Source organism: Octopus sinensis, linkage group LG11 (assembly GCF_006345805.1).
Source record: "Octopus sinensis linkage group LG11, ASM634580v1, whole genome shotgun sequence".
Classification (NCBI taxonomy): Eukaryota; Metazoa; Mollusca; class Cephalopoda; order Octopoda; family Octopodidae; genus Octopus; species Octopus sinensis.
Genome location: NC_043007.1, coordinates 7,596,891 through 7,616,890, shown reverse-complemented (window position 1 = coordinate 7,616,890; position 20,000 = coordinate 7,596,891). Strand labels below are relative to the sequence as shown.

At 37.1% G+C, this 20,000-nt stretch overlaps 1 protein-coding gene across 1 annotated transcript in view; it reads left to right on the top strand.

The window, feature by feature from the left end:
* The window catches only part of LOC115217410, a 93,929-nt gene that overhangs the window by 409 nt on the left and 73,520 nt on the right, over positions 1-20,000 (top strand). The window contains exons 1-3 of the mRNA XM_029787103.2: positions 1-150; positions 6,852-6,891; positions 17,528-17,613. The exon at positions 1-150 is cut by the window's left edge and continues 409 nt beyond it. Of these exons, the coding sequence (XP_029642963.2) occupies positions 96-150; positions 6,852-6,891; positions 17,528-17,613 (181 nt within the window). The 5' untranslated portion in view covers positions 1-95. The remainder of the gene's footprint in view (positions 151-6,851; positions 6,892-17,527; positions 17,614-20,000) is intronic.

Below are 20,000 nucleotides of genomic sequence, written 5' to 3'. Positions count from 1 at the left end.
GATAAAAATACTACTATCGAAAAGACGTGCATCTTTCCATCAAACGAAAACCAAAGAGCCTGACCCGCGGAGTCAGCAAATTTTGGTTCCTCAACATGAGAAACGCTGTCTTATCCCTCGTGATTTTGGTGGCAACATTACAAACAACAGGTTAGACATTTCTTTATGATATTTATTGGTGAATTGTGTGGCGTAAGGACAAAATGCTTAGAGTTATGCAAGGGCGCGCAGAGCAAAGTATGGACGCATGATTACAAAATTAGATTAACAATCATGAGGTCCTACAGCCTGGAATCATGGGTTAATGTCGGTTTCTCTATGCTTGCGTCGATCTTTGTCTTGTGGGTGGAAATGGATTGACAGAAACTGTTCGGAAGCAGGTCACAATGACTGTATTTGTAATTCAAAGATCTCGGCGTATTACACAGTGCCACACTGTGTCACACCGATTCCACCTGAGAATTACATCAGTGGTACATATGTTTGTGGAATACTCAACCATATGTACGCTAATTTAATGAACCTTGTATGAACGGAAACTGTGTCGTAGATTAGTTTATCAAGCTTTGGGTAGGACATCCAAGGAGGAGCACCGTCTGGTGATAAGAAACTTAATGGCAGCAAAAAAGCTTTCTTTATTGATTTGTGTATTAAGCACCTCAATGTTACACACACACGTGCAAAATCTTATTGTGTTCTTTTGGCTGTTAGAAATTTTCTTTTACTCTTCTCTTAATTCCTGCACATGAGCCGTAGCCATGTTTGAGTACCACACATAACGTGGCTACTGTTTCTATCATCCTATCATCTTTCGTTGGTTTTTGGTCAATGAGTAAGTTTGATACCTATTTCTTTATTACTCACAAGGGGATAAACATACAGGGGACAAATAGGAACAGACATAGGTATTAAGTCGATTATATCGACCCCAGTGCGTAACAGGTACTTAATTTATCGACCCCGAAAGGATGTAAGGCAAAGTCGACCTCGGCGGAATTTGAACTCACAACGTAACGACAGACGAAATACGGCTATGCATTTCGCCCGGTGTGCTAACATTTCTGCCAGCTCGCCGCCTTTCAGCGAGTAAGCTTGATACCGTTGTTCTAATATGCGTTTCTTGCCCTTGCATAAATTCATCAGTTGGTTGAATAACAGGGATCTCTCAAATTTTTCGGTAGGATAAGGAACAGTTGCTGGCCTTTGAACCGTAACTGTTGCAGTATATCTAAATAGAGAGATCGATACCTTTTCACTTTTTAAGATAATGTTGGCACCCCCGAATAGTTACAATGGTTGACACCCATTCTTGTTAGCGCTGAAGTATTTAGTTCCTTATGTTCTGAGTTCGGATCCTGCTAAAATGAACTTTGCCTCTCATCCATTTGAACACTGAGAAACACATAATAGCCATACTGTATAAGGCCTTGACTAAATCAATTATACCAATCCTAATGCCGGACATCAATATTTGTTGGTAGTAACAGTAGAATAACGGCAAAACACCTTAGACTTTTCTTTTAATAACGGTTCTTTAAGTTCTGTGTTCAGATCCTTAAGAGTTCATCATCTCCCAACGCACGGTCGATTAAATAAGTACTAGTCAATTATTAGGACCATCTCATCGACTATAAACATCCCAGACATTTGAAGTATTTTGTCTGTGATCGAAGTCAATACTTCACAAAGTAAAATATTTTATAGAATTGAGACGTGCAGCTTTATGAGTTTCTTTATATTTCTACTCGCAGTATTGCCCGGCTCGTGCGTTCTATGCAGTATTGCCCGGCTTGTGCGCTCGTGCGTTCTATGCAGTATTGCCCGGCTTGTGCGCTCGTGCGTTCTATGCACGCGCGAATTAAGCTAAACTTGGATGAAGTTCAATCAAAATTCAATTATTTTGGTTTTAAAATCAAGCATTTAATGCCCTCTATTTTTGCACTTATGTGTTCCATTTCCTCAATAGAAAGTATGTTGAAGCGTTTCATAAATTTTTGTTGATCAATTAATTGCATTGTTGAATTAATCTTTTAGATCAGTATTTCTCAACGGGGATTTCAGGGGAGAGCTTCAGAGAGTCGCTGGCGATGTATCGTGAAGATCAAAAATCCGTCCTGCTAAAATTTAGTTAAAGTGATTCAAACTGCAAACTCAACGCAAAATGGTCACATTTAATTCAAAGCGTTAAAAATGTTATGAAAACAATTGGTATGTGTTCACAAAGTCCAAAGGATTAATATGAAAAAACCCTCCAGGCTATATCCCGAAAATTCATTTCTTTGCCGAATTTCTACAATGTTTACAGTGATTCGTTTTTATATCTTGATTTTTTATTTTTCATGCAATTTACGCATGCTTGCATACGTGGTGAACACAGTTCACGTCAAACAGCTGACTGAGTAAAGTTCACTATTCAATACATGGGATAAGGCCTAAACAAACACATTATCGATTTTTGCACTTGCGAGATGAATTTCGGAACAGAAATAGCGCAGTTCAATTTTCATTCGCCTAAACTTTAAGCGGCCCATTTTTGGTGGTTCTACGATTTGTTGGCTAGGAGGAGATGTGCCGGGAAGTCAAACACACAGACACACACACAGATACACACAAGTTGAGTTTTATATATATATAGATATTCGTGTTGAAAAAGCAACTAGTATTTAATTCTTTTCTTCATTTTCCTACACACACACACAGACACACACACAAACACACACATGTATATATGAAACATACTTATACTAACATGTATAATATATAGACATACATATATATACATACACACATACATATATCCATATTTGGATCTGGTAGACGGAAACTGAAACAGTCCTGCCGTTTGTGAATATATATATATATATATATGTATGTGTGTGTGTCTGTGTGTGTGTGTATTTATGTGTGTGTGTATGTCTGTGTTGTCTTCCCCACCATCGCTTGACAACCGATGTTGGTGTGTTTATGTCCCCGAAACTTAGCGGTTCGGCTAACGAGGCCGATAGTATAAGTACTAGGCTTGCAAAGAATTAGTTCTGGGGTCGATTTTTTCGACGAAAGGCGGTGCTCCAAGTGACTGAAACGTCTAAAAGAGTAAAAGAATAAATAAATAAATAAATATATATGTATATATAAATCCATTCTACCCCACATCAGCCGGTATATGCATCTGTCTGTTCTTTGTTGGTCTCATGGGTATGGTTGACATGCGCATAAACACACACAGCGCGCGCGCACAAACGTGTGCGCACGCATGCTCACATATATCATCCCTCTTACGTGCAGAAATACTAATAACTCGTTGTTAAAACTCACTTTGCATATATTTCAGAGCCAGCCAGCCTGCAAGTAGATACAGAGTGTAATATCGATGAATAAACGAATGTCAAAAAACAAAAAACAAGAACAAGCAAGCAATTAGGAAATCACTTTCATTAGCTTACAGATGTTTTTGCTGTAAGAAATACTGTATCCATATATGTATGCCGTGGCTTCGTCAGAGCCATTTGAATGAAGTGCTCCCTTATTAAATACAATTAAATACACACACACACACACACACGCACACACAAACATATTTGGGTGTGCTTAGACACACATATATATGTCGAGGAACCAAATGAGTATTCTGCAATTTCATGGTGAACAACTTGCAGATATGATTTGTTTATAGCGATCAAATCCATGTGCTGCAGATTAACTCACTCCTTGCGTTAAATCAACATTACGTACACAGGCGCTTGGTGTACCATACTTCAGTGAAAGATCCTAATGCACTGCTCGGTCTGGGAATCGAAATCCCGATCGTTAACGTAACACCCTAACCACCAAGCCACGCGGCATCACTAATATGTATGTATATATGTATGCATGTATATATATAAGACATGTTGCTATTTTCTGAGTATAAAGACATTGGTACCTGAAGTAATTTTACTCTGGTATATAGAGTTTCTGATCTTAGAATTACTAGACATAAACTTAATTCTGTTGGAATTGACTTCAGAGAAAATAACCTTGTTATTGATATTTCTAGGGGGATGGTTGGTGTTGGTATTAGCTAAATTAATGTCAGTATTAGCTAATGGATTCTTATTAATTAGACTAATATTATGTGAGGAGATAATTTGTAAGAGATTTTTTGTGTAGGAAAAACCAATCCTAACCGTGTGCGAGTTGATAATAGAGTAATACCTAGAATGTTTGGAAAATTCGTAATAATAGCTTCTCGAAACTGGAAAGGAAGATTAGATTTAATTTGCCTCCTATAAGGAATAATCAACCATATGGTTTCGCTATTAGTTGCCTTCTTTTTAGTGTAACTATCTTTAAAAGACATCGAGAATGAAAAAAGGGGTTTAAATAACGGTTATCTCCCTTTCTCTGTTTGATGTTGGCGTATAAATTAAAATTGATATCGTTTATATCCGTACAACTAGATTTCATGTCTCCATTACTAAAGGTAGAATAAGATTGAATGGAACTAATGTAGGTACCTCTATCTGTATAACCTGCTTTAAGTAAGGCAGAGTTATAAAATTCAGCCTTGTCCTTGAAAATGTCTACATTAGCAGATAACTTAGACAATCTAAATGAAATATTCTTAACCAAGTTAATAGTGATTGCCCAATAATGATTACTGAATTGGGTAATATACTTAAGATTGGTCGATGGTTTATGGTATGGGAAGTACGAAAATTGTTAAGTGTAATTATTGTTAAGTTACGTGTAATATCTAAAAAGGTGGCTTCCATTACATCATCAAAACGATGCCTAAGCTTATATATATATATATATATTATATATATATATATATATATAATATATTATATATACATGTATACATACATTAACATACATATATACATACATGTACTTACATATGTAGGCTGCATACGTATATATATAGAAACATACGTCAAACAATTAACAGCCGTCGAGAATGTATCGTAGCTCTTCGCCCAGACATTTGAAACTCCGAGTACTATAATGACAAACTTTTACTCTTTGTTCTAAATCATAACACACACACGCACGCACACACGCACGCACACACGCACACACACACACAAACACACACACACACACACACACATGCACACACACACACACACACATATATATATATATACTAAAGATTGGTCGATGGTTTTTGGTATGGGAAGTACGAAAAACTTAACTTACACAATAATTCGTACTTCCCAACCAAAAACCATCGACCAATCTTTAGTATATATATATATATGTGTGTGTGTGTGCATGTGTGTGTGTGTGTGTGTGTGCGTGCGTGCGTGTGTGCGTGCGTGTGTGTGCTATGATTTAGAACAAACAGTAAAAGTTTGTCATTATAGTACTCGGAGTTTCAAATGTCTGGGCGAAGAGCTACGATACATTCTCGACGGCTGTTAATTGTTTGACGTATGTTTCTATATAAATACGTATGCAGCCTACATATGTAAGTACATGTATGTATATATGTATGTATATTTGTATGTATGTATGTATGTATGTATGTATGTATGTATGTATGTATGTATGTATATATGTATATATATATATGCTGTATATCAGGTCCTTGCATGTGTGCGTGTATGGGTCGATGTAATATCTATGGTTTTGTCCGTTCCACCTCCTCTGTGTCCACGCTTATTGATCCTATTCATTTGCTATATTGATTACTGAATTTGCTGCCGAGCTACACATTTCTAAACAATACTTAATGTTGGCTGAGATGAAACCGAGTATGTCAGTGTTACTTACTTAATCAGCTCTAGAGACAATGGACATGCGAGGAATATCTCTAAACTTTGTTATTTATATTTACTCAGATTTAAGGAAAAAGAAGAGTCTTCACGTATCGAATCGTAGTCTTCACCAGAAGAAAGAGTAACGTAAAGTAAAATAAAACTAGGAAATGTGTATATTTTCTCCTTTATTTTATTTTCCATTCTTTTTACTGACAAAAGACTACTATCCGAAACGTGAAGAATCTCTCTCGCATTTTAAAGTTTTAAACTAATACATATAAAACTTTTCCTCTCGAGTTGTTTTCTGTTTGTGCTTAATGCCTAATTTACACACACACACACACACACACACACACACAACACACACAAACACACACACACACACACACACACAAACATACACACACAAACACACTCACACACATACACACACACACAAACACACACACCACACACAACATACACACACAAACACACGCACACACACAAACACACTCACACACATACACACACACACATACACACACACATACACACACACATACCACACACGCACACACATATACACACACACACACACACACACACACGCATACACACATACACACACACGCATACACACACACACATACACACACATACACACACACATACACACACGCACACACATATACACACACACACACATACACATACGCACACACACACGCATACACACATACACACACACATATACACACACACACGCACACACACATACACACACACGCATACACACACACACACACACACACACACGCGCACACACACACACATGCATGTGCGTTTCAGAGATTTGTACATATGTGAATGAGTGAATGAGTGTGCAATCATGTATTTACTTCCCGGTGAACACTTCCAATGCCTACATCTATAAAAAATGTTTTTCAATACAGTTAAACCCCAGCTTAAAACATTATATACTTTGTATTCGATTTCCAGGTCTGAAATGATAATCTATTTTTATCAATTAATCCACGGATTAATGTAAAACTTTGACTGAACTTTTATCACTGATCTGTCAGTATTTTCTTCTATTAATAGTATTTTTTTGTTTCTTTTCAGAATCCTTAAAAACCTGTCAGACTAAAGATGGAGTGAAATCGTAAGTAGTAGCTGAGTTTATTCGTTGGTTTGACAAAGAGCGGAAGTAAACCTGACGTCACCTGCAATATAAAGAGCGCAGTTAGGGGTCAGTTTGTTGATTGAGGGTCATTGTAATATCTTTTGCCTTTAACTTGTTTCCTTCGCTGGACTGTGGCCATGCTGGTGCACCACATCGAACGGTTTAGTCAGGGACATCGACTAGAGTACATATTTCAAAGACTGGTTCTTAGTCAATTGGGCCCTTTTGGTATTGGGATGTAAACTGACAACACCAGTTATAAAAAGGAAGTGGGAGACAAACACGGCACAACTACAAGAACACACACACACATACACACGCATAAACACGCATACGCTCACACACACATACACACACAAATAATTACAATGAGTCTGTAAAATCTAGGCGAAATGGAATATTTTCAATAATTTTACTCTATTACATTGTTTAACATAAGCAACATGACTTCCACGAAGAACTAATTCGATTGTTTTTTCTTTGGACGAACTTATATTTAATCTGCAGAAGAAAAGAACGAGTGACATTTCCCATGTATCCAAAATTTATGGTTCCCAAAAAAAGAGAGAAAGAGATAGATAAGAAAAGTAATGGACCAACAATTAACGACTAAAAGTCGATCATTTGTATTAAATGGTTATAGTCTAAATGTAGTTAAATACCATTTACAGCTGTTTCAGTTTGTTATTTTGAGGTAAATTTGCATTTATCTCGTTCCATACACACACACACACACACATAGTAAGAAAGAAATTCCTTCGAGAGATTTTCAACACGTGGTGAGTTGTAGTGATAAATTATATAAAAAAAGAAGGAAAATACAAACAATTCATGTATTTGTAATATATTATAAAGGGTAGAATATTATGATAGTCAACCGGTTTCGCGTTTCGCTAAACATGACATTGAAATTGGTAAAATTAGTGTATTTTCTTAAGACGTTTCAGTTCATGTTGCTTGAATGAGAGTTTGTTTGTAAATGAATCAGCATGTAAAACCAGCTAAAGGGAGGTAGTTGGTAATTGTCATTACTGGAGACAGGGGTGAGGAAGTTTATATGAAGTCATTAGTTAAGGTAGTGAGATAAAATATACACTATATTGGTTATGCGTTCATATTCAGGCCCGGTTGGTATTTTTCAATAAATATATTTTCTTTATTTAACCGTGCTTATATAGAAATACTAGTAGATAGGGAAAATTGTGAAGTTAGGTTGGAGAGTCCCCGCACATCTCTCTATGTGTTCACTCAATATATATAATTTCCACATGCCCGATGGAAAGTCCCGCCAGAGGCTTTGAAACATTAAGTAGCATGGAATATAAATGAACCTGTTCTGATCCCTATATATATATATATATATATATATATATAAATATACTCTTTTACTCTTTTACTTGTTTCAGTCATTTGACTGCGGCCATGCTGGAGCACCGCCTTTAATCGAGCAACTCGACCCCGGGACTTATTCTTTTTTGTAAGCCCAGTACTTATTCTATCGGTCTCTTTTGCCGAACCGCTAAGTAACGGGGACATAAACACACCACCATCGGTTGTCAAGCAATGCTAGGGGGACAAACTCAGACACACAAACACACCACGCATATATATATGTATATATATATATACGACGGGCTTCTTTCAGTTTCCGTCTACCAAATCCACTCACCAGGTTTTGGTCGGCCTGAGGCTATAGTAGAAGACACTTGGCCAAGGTGCCACGCAGTGGGACTGAACCCGGAACCATGTGGTTGGTAAACAAGCTACTTACCACACAGCCACTCGAGTATAAGTTTCTATGTATTATATATGTAGGTGTGTATGTATGTATCAGCAGAATTACTCAATTAACGTTCCACCCACCACTGTTTTAAAGTATTTTAGTTGTTATATTTCTAAGATTCCACCATTTGAGATGTGTATGGTTCCTTGGTTGCCCTTGGATCGATGTAGTCTCACTATTGAGGAATTTGCTGCACTTTTCGTAAATTGTTATTCATTTTTTATTGTTTACATGTTTGAATGTAAACCCCACGAAGGGGCTTTTCTTGCCATCGTTTTGTCAAGATCCATTGCTGTACTAGTTTTAGTTTGGATTTCATTTGTTTTATAGCTTTTGTTGTTTCTTCTTCTTCCTATTTGTTAGGTAGTATGACTTTTTGTATTTGTCAGCTTCCTTAAATACTGAAAACAGTTTTTTGTATTGCTCGTGTTTTGTGGCTATTGGTATTAGTTTTCCCTGCTTCTGAAGTAGGTATTTTTGCAGTTCTATGGTGGTTATTTTATAATAGTTTTCCAGCTGTATAAGGCCTCTACCACCTTCCATACGTTGTATATATAGCCTTTCTATGTCAGATTTTGGGTGGTGCATCCTAGATCAAGCCATTATTTTTCTTGTTTTCCTGTCTATTTTGGTTAGTTCATTTAGTGTCCAGTTAAGGATATTGTATTATAAATAAAGATATTTATAACTGGGTCAACTAGAGATATTATCTTGTTTTTAGCATTGAGCTGTTTTTAGTATTGATCTAACTAATCTATAGTATTCTTTCTTTCATTTGTGTGTGTTGTATCGTATCTAGTTCATTGATTCCTAAGTATTTGTATGTCTGGCTTTGGTCTAATTCTCTTATTTCTTTGGTAAATCCATGTAAACTCTGTAGTAATGTTTCCAGCTGTTTATCATTTGTAGCGTATATATAACAAGTGGCTGATTGTTTTGCCGTAACATTTGTATCCGCATCCAGCTCTATTTAGCATATCAGATAGAGGTGACAGTGCCAAGCAGAAAAGGAGTGGAGAGAGCGTGTCCTCCTGGAATATTCCTCTTCTAATGGGGATGGCTTTGGTTTTCACGAGTCCCTCTTTTGTTTGGAGCTGTATCACTGTCTGCCATATATTCATAGAGTGTCTTATGTATTTTATAATTGTTGGTGCCTCCTTGTTAATGGTTAGTGTTTCGAGGATCCACGTGTGGGGAATGCTATCAAACGCCTTTCGGTAGTCGATCCAAGCCATACTGAGGCCTTTCGTCTTTCTGCGGCTGTCTTCAGTTATGGCTTTATTGATCATTAGTTGATCTTTACAGCCATATGAGCCTTTGCGACATCCTTTCTGCTCTTCTGGGAACAGGTTATTCTCTTCCAGATGCTTGCTCAATCTTTACGATATTATTGCAGTAATGGCTTTGTACATTGTAGGGAGACAGGTTACGGGTCTGTAGTTTTGTGGTTTTGCCGTTTCATTGGATTTGGGAATTAGTATGGCTTTCCCTTTCGTGAGCCATTCAGGCATTGTCTCTGGCTCTGCCAGTATGTTGTTAAAGTTTTAAGCCAGCTTTTTGTGTATTCCTGTCAGATAATTTAACCGGAAGTTGGGGATCTTTTCATGCCCAGGTGTCTTCCAGTTGCTTAGTCTTTGCAGTGTTTGGGTGACCTCTTCAGTTGTTATGGGGATCCAGAGTTGCTCAGGTGCTAAGTTCGTTGTTTTAATGGTCCTTTTCTGCGGTTGTTCATTCGCTGACCACATTTCTTTCCAAAATTCTTCCACTTCTGCTGCTGGTGCTGCAGTGATGTCTATTTTATTTTTGCCAAGTTCTTGGTAGAATTTTTTTGGGGTTGGAGTTGAACTGTGTGTTTTGTTCAAAGAAACGTTGATGTTTCTCATACCGGCGGATCGTTTGTGCTTTGGCAAGGATATCTTACCTTAGCTTTTCTTTTACCTCAGGTAAATCTGTTTCTGCAATGTGGTATTTGCACAGTATTTTTGTTTTCTTCTTGTTACTTAATAGTGTTGATTGTCTACTGATTTCGTTAAGAATCCACAGATCTTTTCTCTTTTTTCTTTTGTTTTTTTTAAATATTATTTATCTACAGGGTTTGTTTGGATGTTGTTACTCCTGTTTGGATGGGTTTGAGGGAGTATCCAGCTTCTATTGTGGCTGCAGTGGCTGCTGCATATATTATGTCATTTAGCTCAGTGATATTGCTATTTCTTTCTGTGGCTATCAGTTCCGTGACGGCCAGGTTTATGCTATTTATTATTGATGTTGTTTTATTGTCTATTTTGATTTTCGGGAGGTATGGTCGGTGGTCCATTCTGAGATCTGTGGTTTTCAGTTCTTTGATTATTCTCATTTTTATAGTATCATAATCATTAGGTTCCTCTTCGTTGTTTCCGGTTTTTAGATTTGTTTCGCCTTCCTTCTCATTCATATGTTTGTCTGTGGTGTTCTGGATTGGTGCTTTTGTACATTATTATACATCCCTACGGTCTGGGTTTGTTGTTTTTTGTTTACTTCGTTTTTGTTGGAAATGTTACTCCTGTCTTCATGTTTTACTATTTCAGTGTTTATATCATTTGGCATTGTTGTGTGGCTTCTATCTACATTTCCCTGGTGTATTTTTCCTTTTAAATGTTATACTTCTATTTCTGATATTTTTGCGTTATTCCGATATACCTCGGCCGGAGAGGGTGGTTAAAATCAAAGTAGCAGGGGTACCACCAGAAGATGACATCTCTTTACTGGTGGTGCCGTAGTATATATCACAGAGAATAAAAGAACAATTCTCTAAGTGTTCAATATGGGAAAGGAAAACTGGTCAGACAGGGAATGAAATTATCGTTAGAGACCGATGAGATAAGTATCGAAGTCATCCCTGACCTGGTCAGCTTCTCTAAATATACATACCTATTCGTAGTAATGCTCAACTGATAGAAAACTGTTGGCACCTGATGATACTCTAGGGCACCCTGCATCGGTCTACGCTGGATCTAGGACTGTAGCTCAGTCAGAAACGAATTGTGGAAAATCCTTTCTGACAAATGATGACCACTGCTGCTCACCGTCAAGGAAGCGCTGGAGGCATCGTAACCTCATGTCTGTGCATCAGCAGCCACGGCATGCCCAACCTCCATTCAGCGGTGTTGACTGCCTATGGAGCGTCTGACCAGTGGAATGCATCCGTTTCACAAAATGCGGAAGAGTATGCTCTTCAATTTGGTTAAACGTAAACTGGGGCAAAGTACGGCAGGCAGCCATATATGACGAATGCGATGTACCTCAAGGCAACCCATGGCTACCTCGGTTACTTGGTTTCTTTTATCCTTCTTCTGCACGAATTGAAATGTCTATTCACTGCCTTATTGTAACCACGCCCAACACAACCACATGCTAATACTAAAACCGCACATCTTCCAAACCTTTTAACACCTCCTCATGTCACCTGCCTGCAGCTTAGTGAGTTCGATACTGTCTTTGGCACCACCAATCTTTTACTTTTGATCCATCAGAAACAGTTAGTCAGACCACTGAAGTAGTCTTTCTAGGTATGTCACATCCAACGTCCAACAAACAGCAAAAACCTATATCCATAAATTTGTTAAGCGGTTCTCTCTTAGATGTGTTATCGCTGTTTCAGGCATAAATAAATAAAAACATTATAAAAAGTCCCAAGCCCCTAAAATACTGGGATACCCTAAGATTTGCACAATTCCTACAAAGCCATCATCATACGATGTATTTCAAGTTTCCGTTTCTCAAATCCACTCGATAGACTCTGGATTACTCTGGCCTTAAGTAGAAGACATCTACCTAAGACGGCGGGTGACAGGACGAGAAACTATGAGGCTTAGAAGGAAGGTTGGAACCATAGAACGAAACCTGTAATTTGCATAAAAAAAAACAGAAAAACAATCTCCGAAGATATTTACCCAGAGATGCCATCTGCATGAATAAGCAGTATTCAAGTTACTGTTATTTTATTTGTGTCATCAAATTAGAAATACTTATGCGGTGAGGAAGAACATAATCCAGCAACAACAACAATAATGATATAATGGATGGCTTTGAGCCTACACAACAACAACAACAACAACAACAACAGGATAGAAGCGAATAAGAGCAGAAACGACATTTGATGTGCGTGAACATCAGCTGCACACGAAGTAAAATCATTACTGTATATCATATTTGAATAATACTCCGTGTATAGAATTGTTAGAAGCAGATCCTCTACGAACCAGTTACGTCTTCCTCTGCTTCACGTCGATGATACGTAAAAGGTATTGAATTTTCTGATACAGTTCAAATAACAGGCGATGATTCAAGTAACGACATGTTTTGTCTGCGATTCACACGTCTTTGTGTGTGCGTGCGCGCGCGTAAACATGGTTGCACGTAGTTTATACATGCACACACACACACACACACATTATTGTTATTATTATGATTATTATTATAGTTGTTGTTGTTGTTATTGATAGATAATAATAATAATAATAATAATGATAATAATAATAATAATAATATAATAATAATAATAATAATAATAATATTAGTAGTGCTTTACAAGCATAGAAATCAGAAAGGCAAATTTATTAATTCATAATCAAGGGTATGGGAGAGTACCAGCTTTGCTAGAAATAACAGCCAAAAAAGTGATATTGTGGCTTATTTGAGTATTATTCGGGTCTTATTTCTAGCAACACTGACACTATCGTGTACCCTTGATTATCTATCTATCTATCTATCTATCTATCTATCTATCTATCTATCTATCTATCTATCTATCTATCTATCTATCTATCTATCTATCTATATATATATAGGTATATATATATATATATATATATATGTACGTGTGTGTGTGTGTATACATACATATATATATATATATATATATTTATACATGCATTGAGTGTGTATGTTTGTATGTATGTATGTGTGTGTGTATATATATACACACACACACACACACACACACACACACACACATATATATTATATATATATATATATATACATACACACACATATATGAGGTCTGATGAATATGTATCCGGATTGTTGCCATAGTAACGAAGCTAAAGCACGTAGAGTGAAGCCGCTCGGCAAAGATTGATCTTGAACTCTGCTGTGCATGCGCACTAAGTTTTAACATTGTAGCTCCCTTCCGCTGTTTACAACAGTGCTTGAAAAGAAGTTGTGTAGCGTGTGATCGTCGCATTGACCATGACAGAGAACACAAGTGTACGAGTGGTTCCGATGTTTCCAAGATGACCAAAAAACAGTCGATGTTGACGAAAGTTCCGGGAAACTTGCAACCAGTAGAACTGGGAAAGACACCGCAGATGTGAGGGGAAATTATTGAATCACCATTTGTGAGTTATCAGATGATATGTAGATTAGTTACAGTTCACTTCAGTCCATTATCAATGAAGATTTGGGTATGAGACGCGTGTCTGCCAAGTTTGTGCCAAAACTGCTTTCAGCTGACCAAGAAGACACTCGGGTTTCAATTGCACAAGATCTCCCTGATTGTGTCGAGAACGATGAAATCTTTTTGAAAACTCTGTGTTGGCCTCTGAGCAGGTCTCGCCAAGCTTTTGGCAAAGCTTGATGTAATAAGTTTCGCGTTATCGGTTGTACCTAGAGCCTTCATCAGTGTGAAAATAAATGTCCATAGGAAATTCAAATTCTATCTGCACATTTTGTGAAGTCGCGAAACTGAAAGGTACTTTCGTAAAAACTAACGGCTAGCTCTGGTGTAGTCATCTTCTAAATTCCTGCCCTTGTTTTCGTTTAATATATTGGCGATAGAGTGATCAGCGCTTAACAATAGGAAAACTCTCAGAAAATCTGCAGTCACAGCGTGGCATGAAGTCCATGACAGTCAGCTTTAGTAAACGCTGTTAAAGCTATTGAGAAAAGACTATCATAATATGACATTATAAAAATAGCTGTGTGTCTAGTCAGAGAGAAACATTTCTTCTTTAGTATGTTTTGTAATTCTGTTGTAATCCTGCTGTTTCTATCTTTGAACATTTCTGGAATTATTGTCATTTGCGATTAGGGAATCAGTGGAGTTTGTTCGTTTTGTATTTTGTTGCCTCCTTCTGTACCAAAAAATAGCGTTTTTTTGTGTTGCTTCATTATTATTATTATTATTTATTATTATTATTATTATTATTATTATTATTATTATTATTATTATTATTATTATTAAGTGAGAGAGCAGTTCATGCCATCAAAGTGACACTGGGGTAAAATAAACGAAGCCCAGTATACCCATCATGACTACCCGTCTGATAAGGGTACACCAGGCACATGCATCACAACCATATGTGTGCAACATGGTGATCTCATATCAAGATAAACAGCACATGACCTTGCAGGTGGGGCCCAGTTAGAATTTTCTTCTGGTCGAGTAACCCATCCCACTCAAAAGGTCCCTGAATAAGGGTTGTTTAAGGACGTTGAACAAACCACCCATGTTTCCAGAGGTGAATTATCCAAACCCCAAAGAATTTCTCTCAACACATGGCTATGATGCTCCCCCACTACTTCTGCTCGTGATCAGAGATGCACATATCGTCAGCCACTAAGGGACATGCTCAACTGGTTAAGGTCAAACAACTGACAAGCAAATCTGTGGTGTTGAGCAGAATATTTGCTGTAGCCCATCTTTTATACCAAGACAATATCATTATTATTATTATTTATTATTATTATTATTATATTATTATTATTATTATATTATTATTAATTATCATTATTATTATTATTATCATTATTATTATATATTATTATTATTATTATTATTATTATCATTATTATTATTATATTATTATTATTTTATTATTATATTATTATTATTATTATTATTATTATCATTATCATTATTATTATACACTCAACAGATTAGGCTGTTGGAAGAGAAAAGAATCCTAACGTCGGGCTACAACAAGTAGCCTTAGATGCCAACGACCCTCCTATCGGGTTACACTAAGTAACCTTAGATGCGAAGAACCCTCCTAAGTGCCCTACCTGTCCCCAATAGCAGTCTTTTCTAGAGCTGTACTAGACTGGGTTTTATGCCTATTTCCTCTTTCCATCTGTTCAGATCTTTAGGGATGGTTCCTAATGCACCTATAACTACTGGGGTACATTCTACCCGCACTTGCCATAGTCTCTGTAATTTAATATAGCAGGCTCCTGGTTCTTTGCTATTTTCTATTCTTCTCATATTAATGTTTTCATCATTTGGGACTGTAAAGTCAATTATCTGGCACTTTCTCTCCTCTTTATCTACTACTACCAAATCAGGCCTTCTAGCTTCTATTACTCTGCCAGTCTGAATATTAAAGAACTACAACATCTTGCACGTCTTACTTTCTAGTACTTTACTAGGTTCATGTTCATAACATTTATCAGTATGTTCAAATCTTAGCTTTCTAAAATGCTCCCAGTGGATTGCACTCCCAAGATTGTCATGTCTTTACTTGTATTCTTTCTGTGCCAGCATACTACATTCACTTCCTCTATGAGTAATGCTTTCCTCTTTTGATTTGCATAATCTATACTGGGAATCTATTTGGTTTTTGTCTATCTTGACTGTTATTCAATTAGTCCTTAATGCTTGATCTTGTGCAGCTACTAACAAACTTTCTCTCTCCCTCTTCAGCTTTCCCTTCTGCAGCCACAGCCATGTCTCACTACTACTATTTGCTGAAACTAGCTTTCAGAATCTACCATGCAACGCCTTCTCCTGCCAGTCAAATAATTTCTGTTCTTTTTGCTGGTTTTTAAGTTGGTTTTCTGTTTTGGTTTCCCTATGTCTTTCTGCGACTCTGGCAGCTTTTAATAAACTTTCTTCACTATTACCTACATAGGAGTCTATATCTACTCTAGCTAACTCCATGCAGTCTTCGACCTTCCTTTCTAGGTAGGCATAATCTTGCTACTCCTGCCCTTGGACTTCTGTCTCCATTCATATTGAATTTCTTCCTAGTTCTTCTGTCTAACTTTGCTAATTCAGTTTTTGTCCAATCTACAAAAGCTGCTGAGTATCGAAGTAATGAAACTGCCCGAGTATTTACAGTCTTCACTAGATTCAGACCGTTTAGATTTGACTTCATTAGTTTCCTCACTCTTGTGATGTACTCCTTCACATTTCTGTAGTTAGTACTCTTGTCAGATTGTAATACTCCTAGATGCGTATAACTCTCCTCCTTTCAGTGATCATAATGTCTGGCTATCTGGTAATAGGATGACTTCGCTGTTGACTGCATGTCCTCTTCTCATCACTAATATTGCACTCTACGCCAAATTCCATGCCTATATCTTTGCTGAAGAGTCTTACAGTCAGTATTAAGGAATTTATTTCTGTTTCTCGCTTACTAAAAAGCTTTAGATCGCCCATGTAGAGCAAATTACTATTTCCGAACTGATACTCTGCCTTTGCCTTCCTTAATATTAAACTTAGTGGGATCAAACATAGAACAAATATTAAAGAATATTAAAGGAGGCAACGAGTCCCTCTGCTAAATTCCTCTTTTGATTTTAACTTTTCTGAAGGGTGCGTTACCTGAGTATTGATCTCTCCATTTCTCTGCTCAAATGCCATCGTGTTCAACTTTACTTTTCATCCCTCCGGGGTCGATAAACTTAAAATGCTCATCAAATCCTGAAGTCGTTGTTATCGACGAATTCTCTATCCTTAAAAATTACTGTACTTTGCCAAAATAACCCACCATATTATTATTAGCAATCATTATTACTGACAACCAGCCGAGTATCTCCTTCATTTCTGTTTTTGTTTTCTTCTTTCCACAGCGTTCCCTGTAACCACGGCGACTGCTCCAGCGATGGCAGCTGCTTATGCCAACCTTGTTGGAAAGGTGCATTCTGCGATATATTCGGTAAATAAACTTTCAACTTCTAAACAAAGTAAACAAACGCTTGAGTTACGTCATACACGACTCGCTCAGTGTGTGCTAACCTAAAGGGTCTTTACATAACACTCGTAGCATTAACAGAATGTGTTGCAGACTACAAGAGTCTCGGGTGCTTGTCTCACCCGACTTCGGCCTACGTCGTAGATCCCTTTCTAGTCAACTACAAATATTGATAAATCAATACTGGGATTAATAAGTACCAATAATAATAGTAGGTAGCTGAAGAACGTGAAGCAGTAACAACCTCGTTCCTCAAGCCTGAGATTTGAACCTCAGATGCCCGCTATTGTTGCTTTTGCCGGTGTTGCTTATTATTTATTTTATTCTTTTTAAGTTTCTACTATCATTTTTTGGAGCAGGTTATGTTGATGTGATTTTCTGTGAAAACATGTTGTGTTTGAGCTTTCTTTGGACCATTTGATTGATTTAGAAATTGGAACTTAATGTCTATTTAATCTCAGGGGTTGGTAGGGTTCGGAAATTAAATTTGAAACTCCAATCTCCTCACCTATGGCTCTTGCTATGACACGTTTTCTCGTTGCATATTCTATATCACTAACCTTTTCAATCGACAAGGATAAGACGAAAATCACCTTTCATTTCTATCCCCTTTCATTCCTCTCTTCTATGTCAAGCTCTAATCATAGAATGCCGAATACCTGCACAATCCAACCTAACAAACATTACGTCATACGCCAAATGAGATTTTTCAAATTCCCCTTGACTGCTATTTCTAGTAGAACCGAAAGCTTTTTCAACACAATCTCCTCGTTCGTTTATATATCTAGGACCACACTCTTCAACTTATTATTCCTGTTTTGTGAATTGCTGTGTAATTTGAGAGGAGATGAAAGAAAAATTATTCTCGATAATTACACTGCCATATCTTGGCAAAACTGAAAATAGTTGGTTGCCTTAACTTTGGATACCATATATATATATATATATATATATATATATATATATATATATGTACATACACAAAGCCTTACATATCCATCCATCCATCCATCCATCCATCCATCCACCCATCAATATATACATACATATATAAATACGTACTTAAATATATACATACATACTTATATATATATATATATATTTGTTGTGGAAGATTTCCGACCACCCCCATGTAACTAAAGGTGGACTGACTCATTATTATTAAATAAAGGACTGTGAACGATTGGCAGTTCGGGTCGGTAAGCAGTTCACTGTGAGCCGTTGATAGAGATTGTTGAGTCTCATGTAATAGTAGTGCGTCGTTTATATACTTTCTTCTCCCTGCTTCGTTATATTATATATCCAATACAAGAATATAAAATTCTCTCTCTCTCTCTCTCTCTCTCTCTCTCTCTCTATATATATATATATATATTATATATATATATATATATCAATCTATCAATGATGATTACTCCATCTTCACAATTGATTTCCATATCCTTGTGATCCCTTGTTGTCAATGGCATATCTGACATTCCGTCCATGACCTCTCAGGTGACCGGCCAGACATGCTGCTGTTCTGCATGGGTTGAAACATAAGTGCGATGTAACTTGCTGCGTACTTTCAACAAGTCTACACACGTTGCTCCTCTTCCATCGCCATGGGACTTTCCGTTGATGGAATAAAAACAAATGAGGTCACTAGAAACAGATATTCACATCTAGTAATAAACGCTTGTACAATGCGAGTCCCACTCTCCGAGTCTCGGCGGTTAGCACCTAGTGATTCGCCGAAGCATGAGGACCTGTAATCACGTGCAACCGCAGGTTCTACACCAGAATGTCCTTTTTATAGAAGAATTCTGAAAAAACGGCTAGGGATCCTTCATTTTTAGTGGGTTTTTAATGCACGCGCTGACACCAATAATGAATGAGAGTTAGTTTCCTCACACATTAAAACCCCGTGACTCCCGAACCGCACACACACACACATGTATATGTCTATGTTTATATATATATATATATATATTATATATATATATATAAATTAGTAATGCAATACAAAGTATCGCCTTCCAGTAAAGAAAAGCGCGTGAGGGAAAAATACACAAAGTAGTAAATAAATGGCACAACTAAGTACCGATATTTACTGGAAATAGCGAACGTAAAAATACGACGCTAATGTATAGCTTCACCGCGTATGTATTAGTAAAATTGCGTGTGTGCAACAAACTAGAGAAAAACGTCTTACCTCCAGGGAGAACATCTGAAAGATGAAATACCCGGAAAAAGATAATGTGGGACCTGTAGGTTTCAGATTTTACAAGATATGACTGCCACCCATAACTTATTCTATCTTCATCAGCCAAGCATATACCATGACGAAATCTACGATGTTACCACATTAA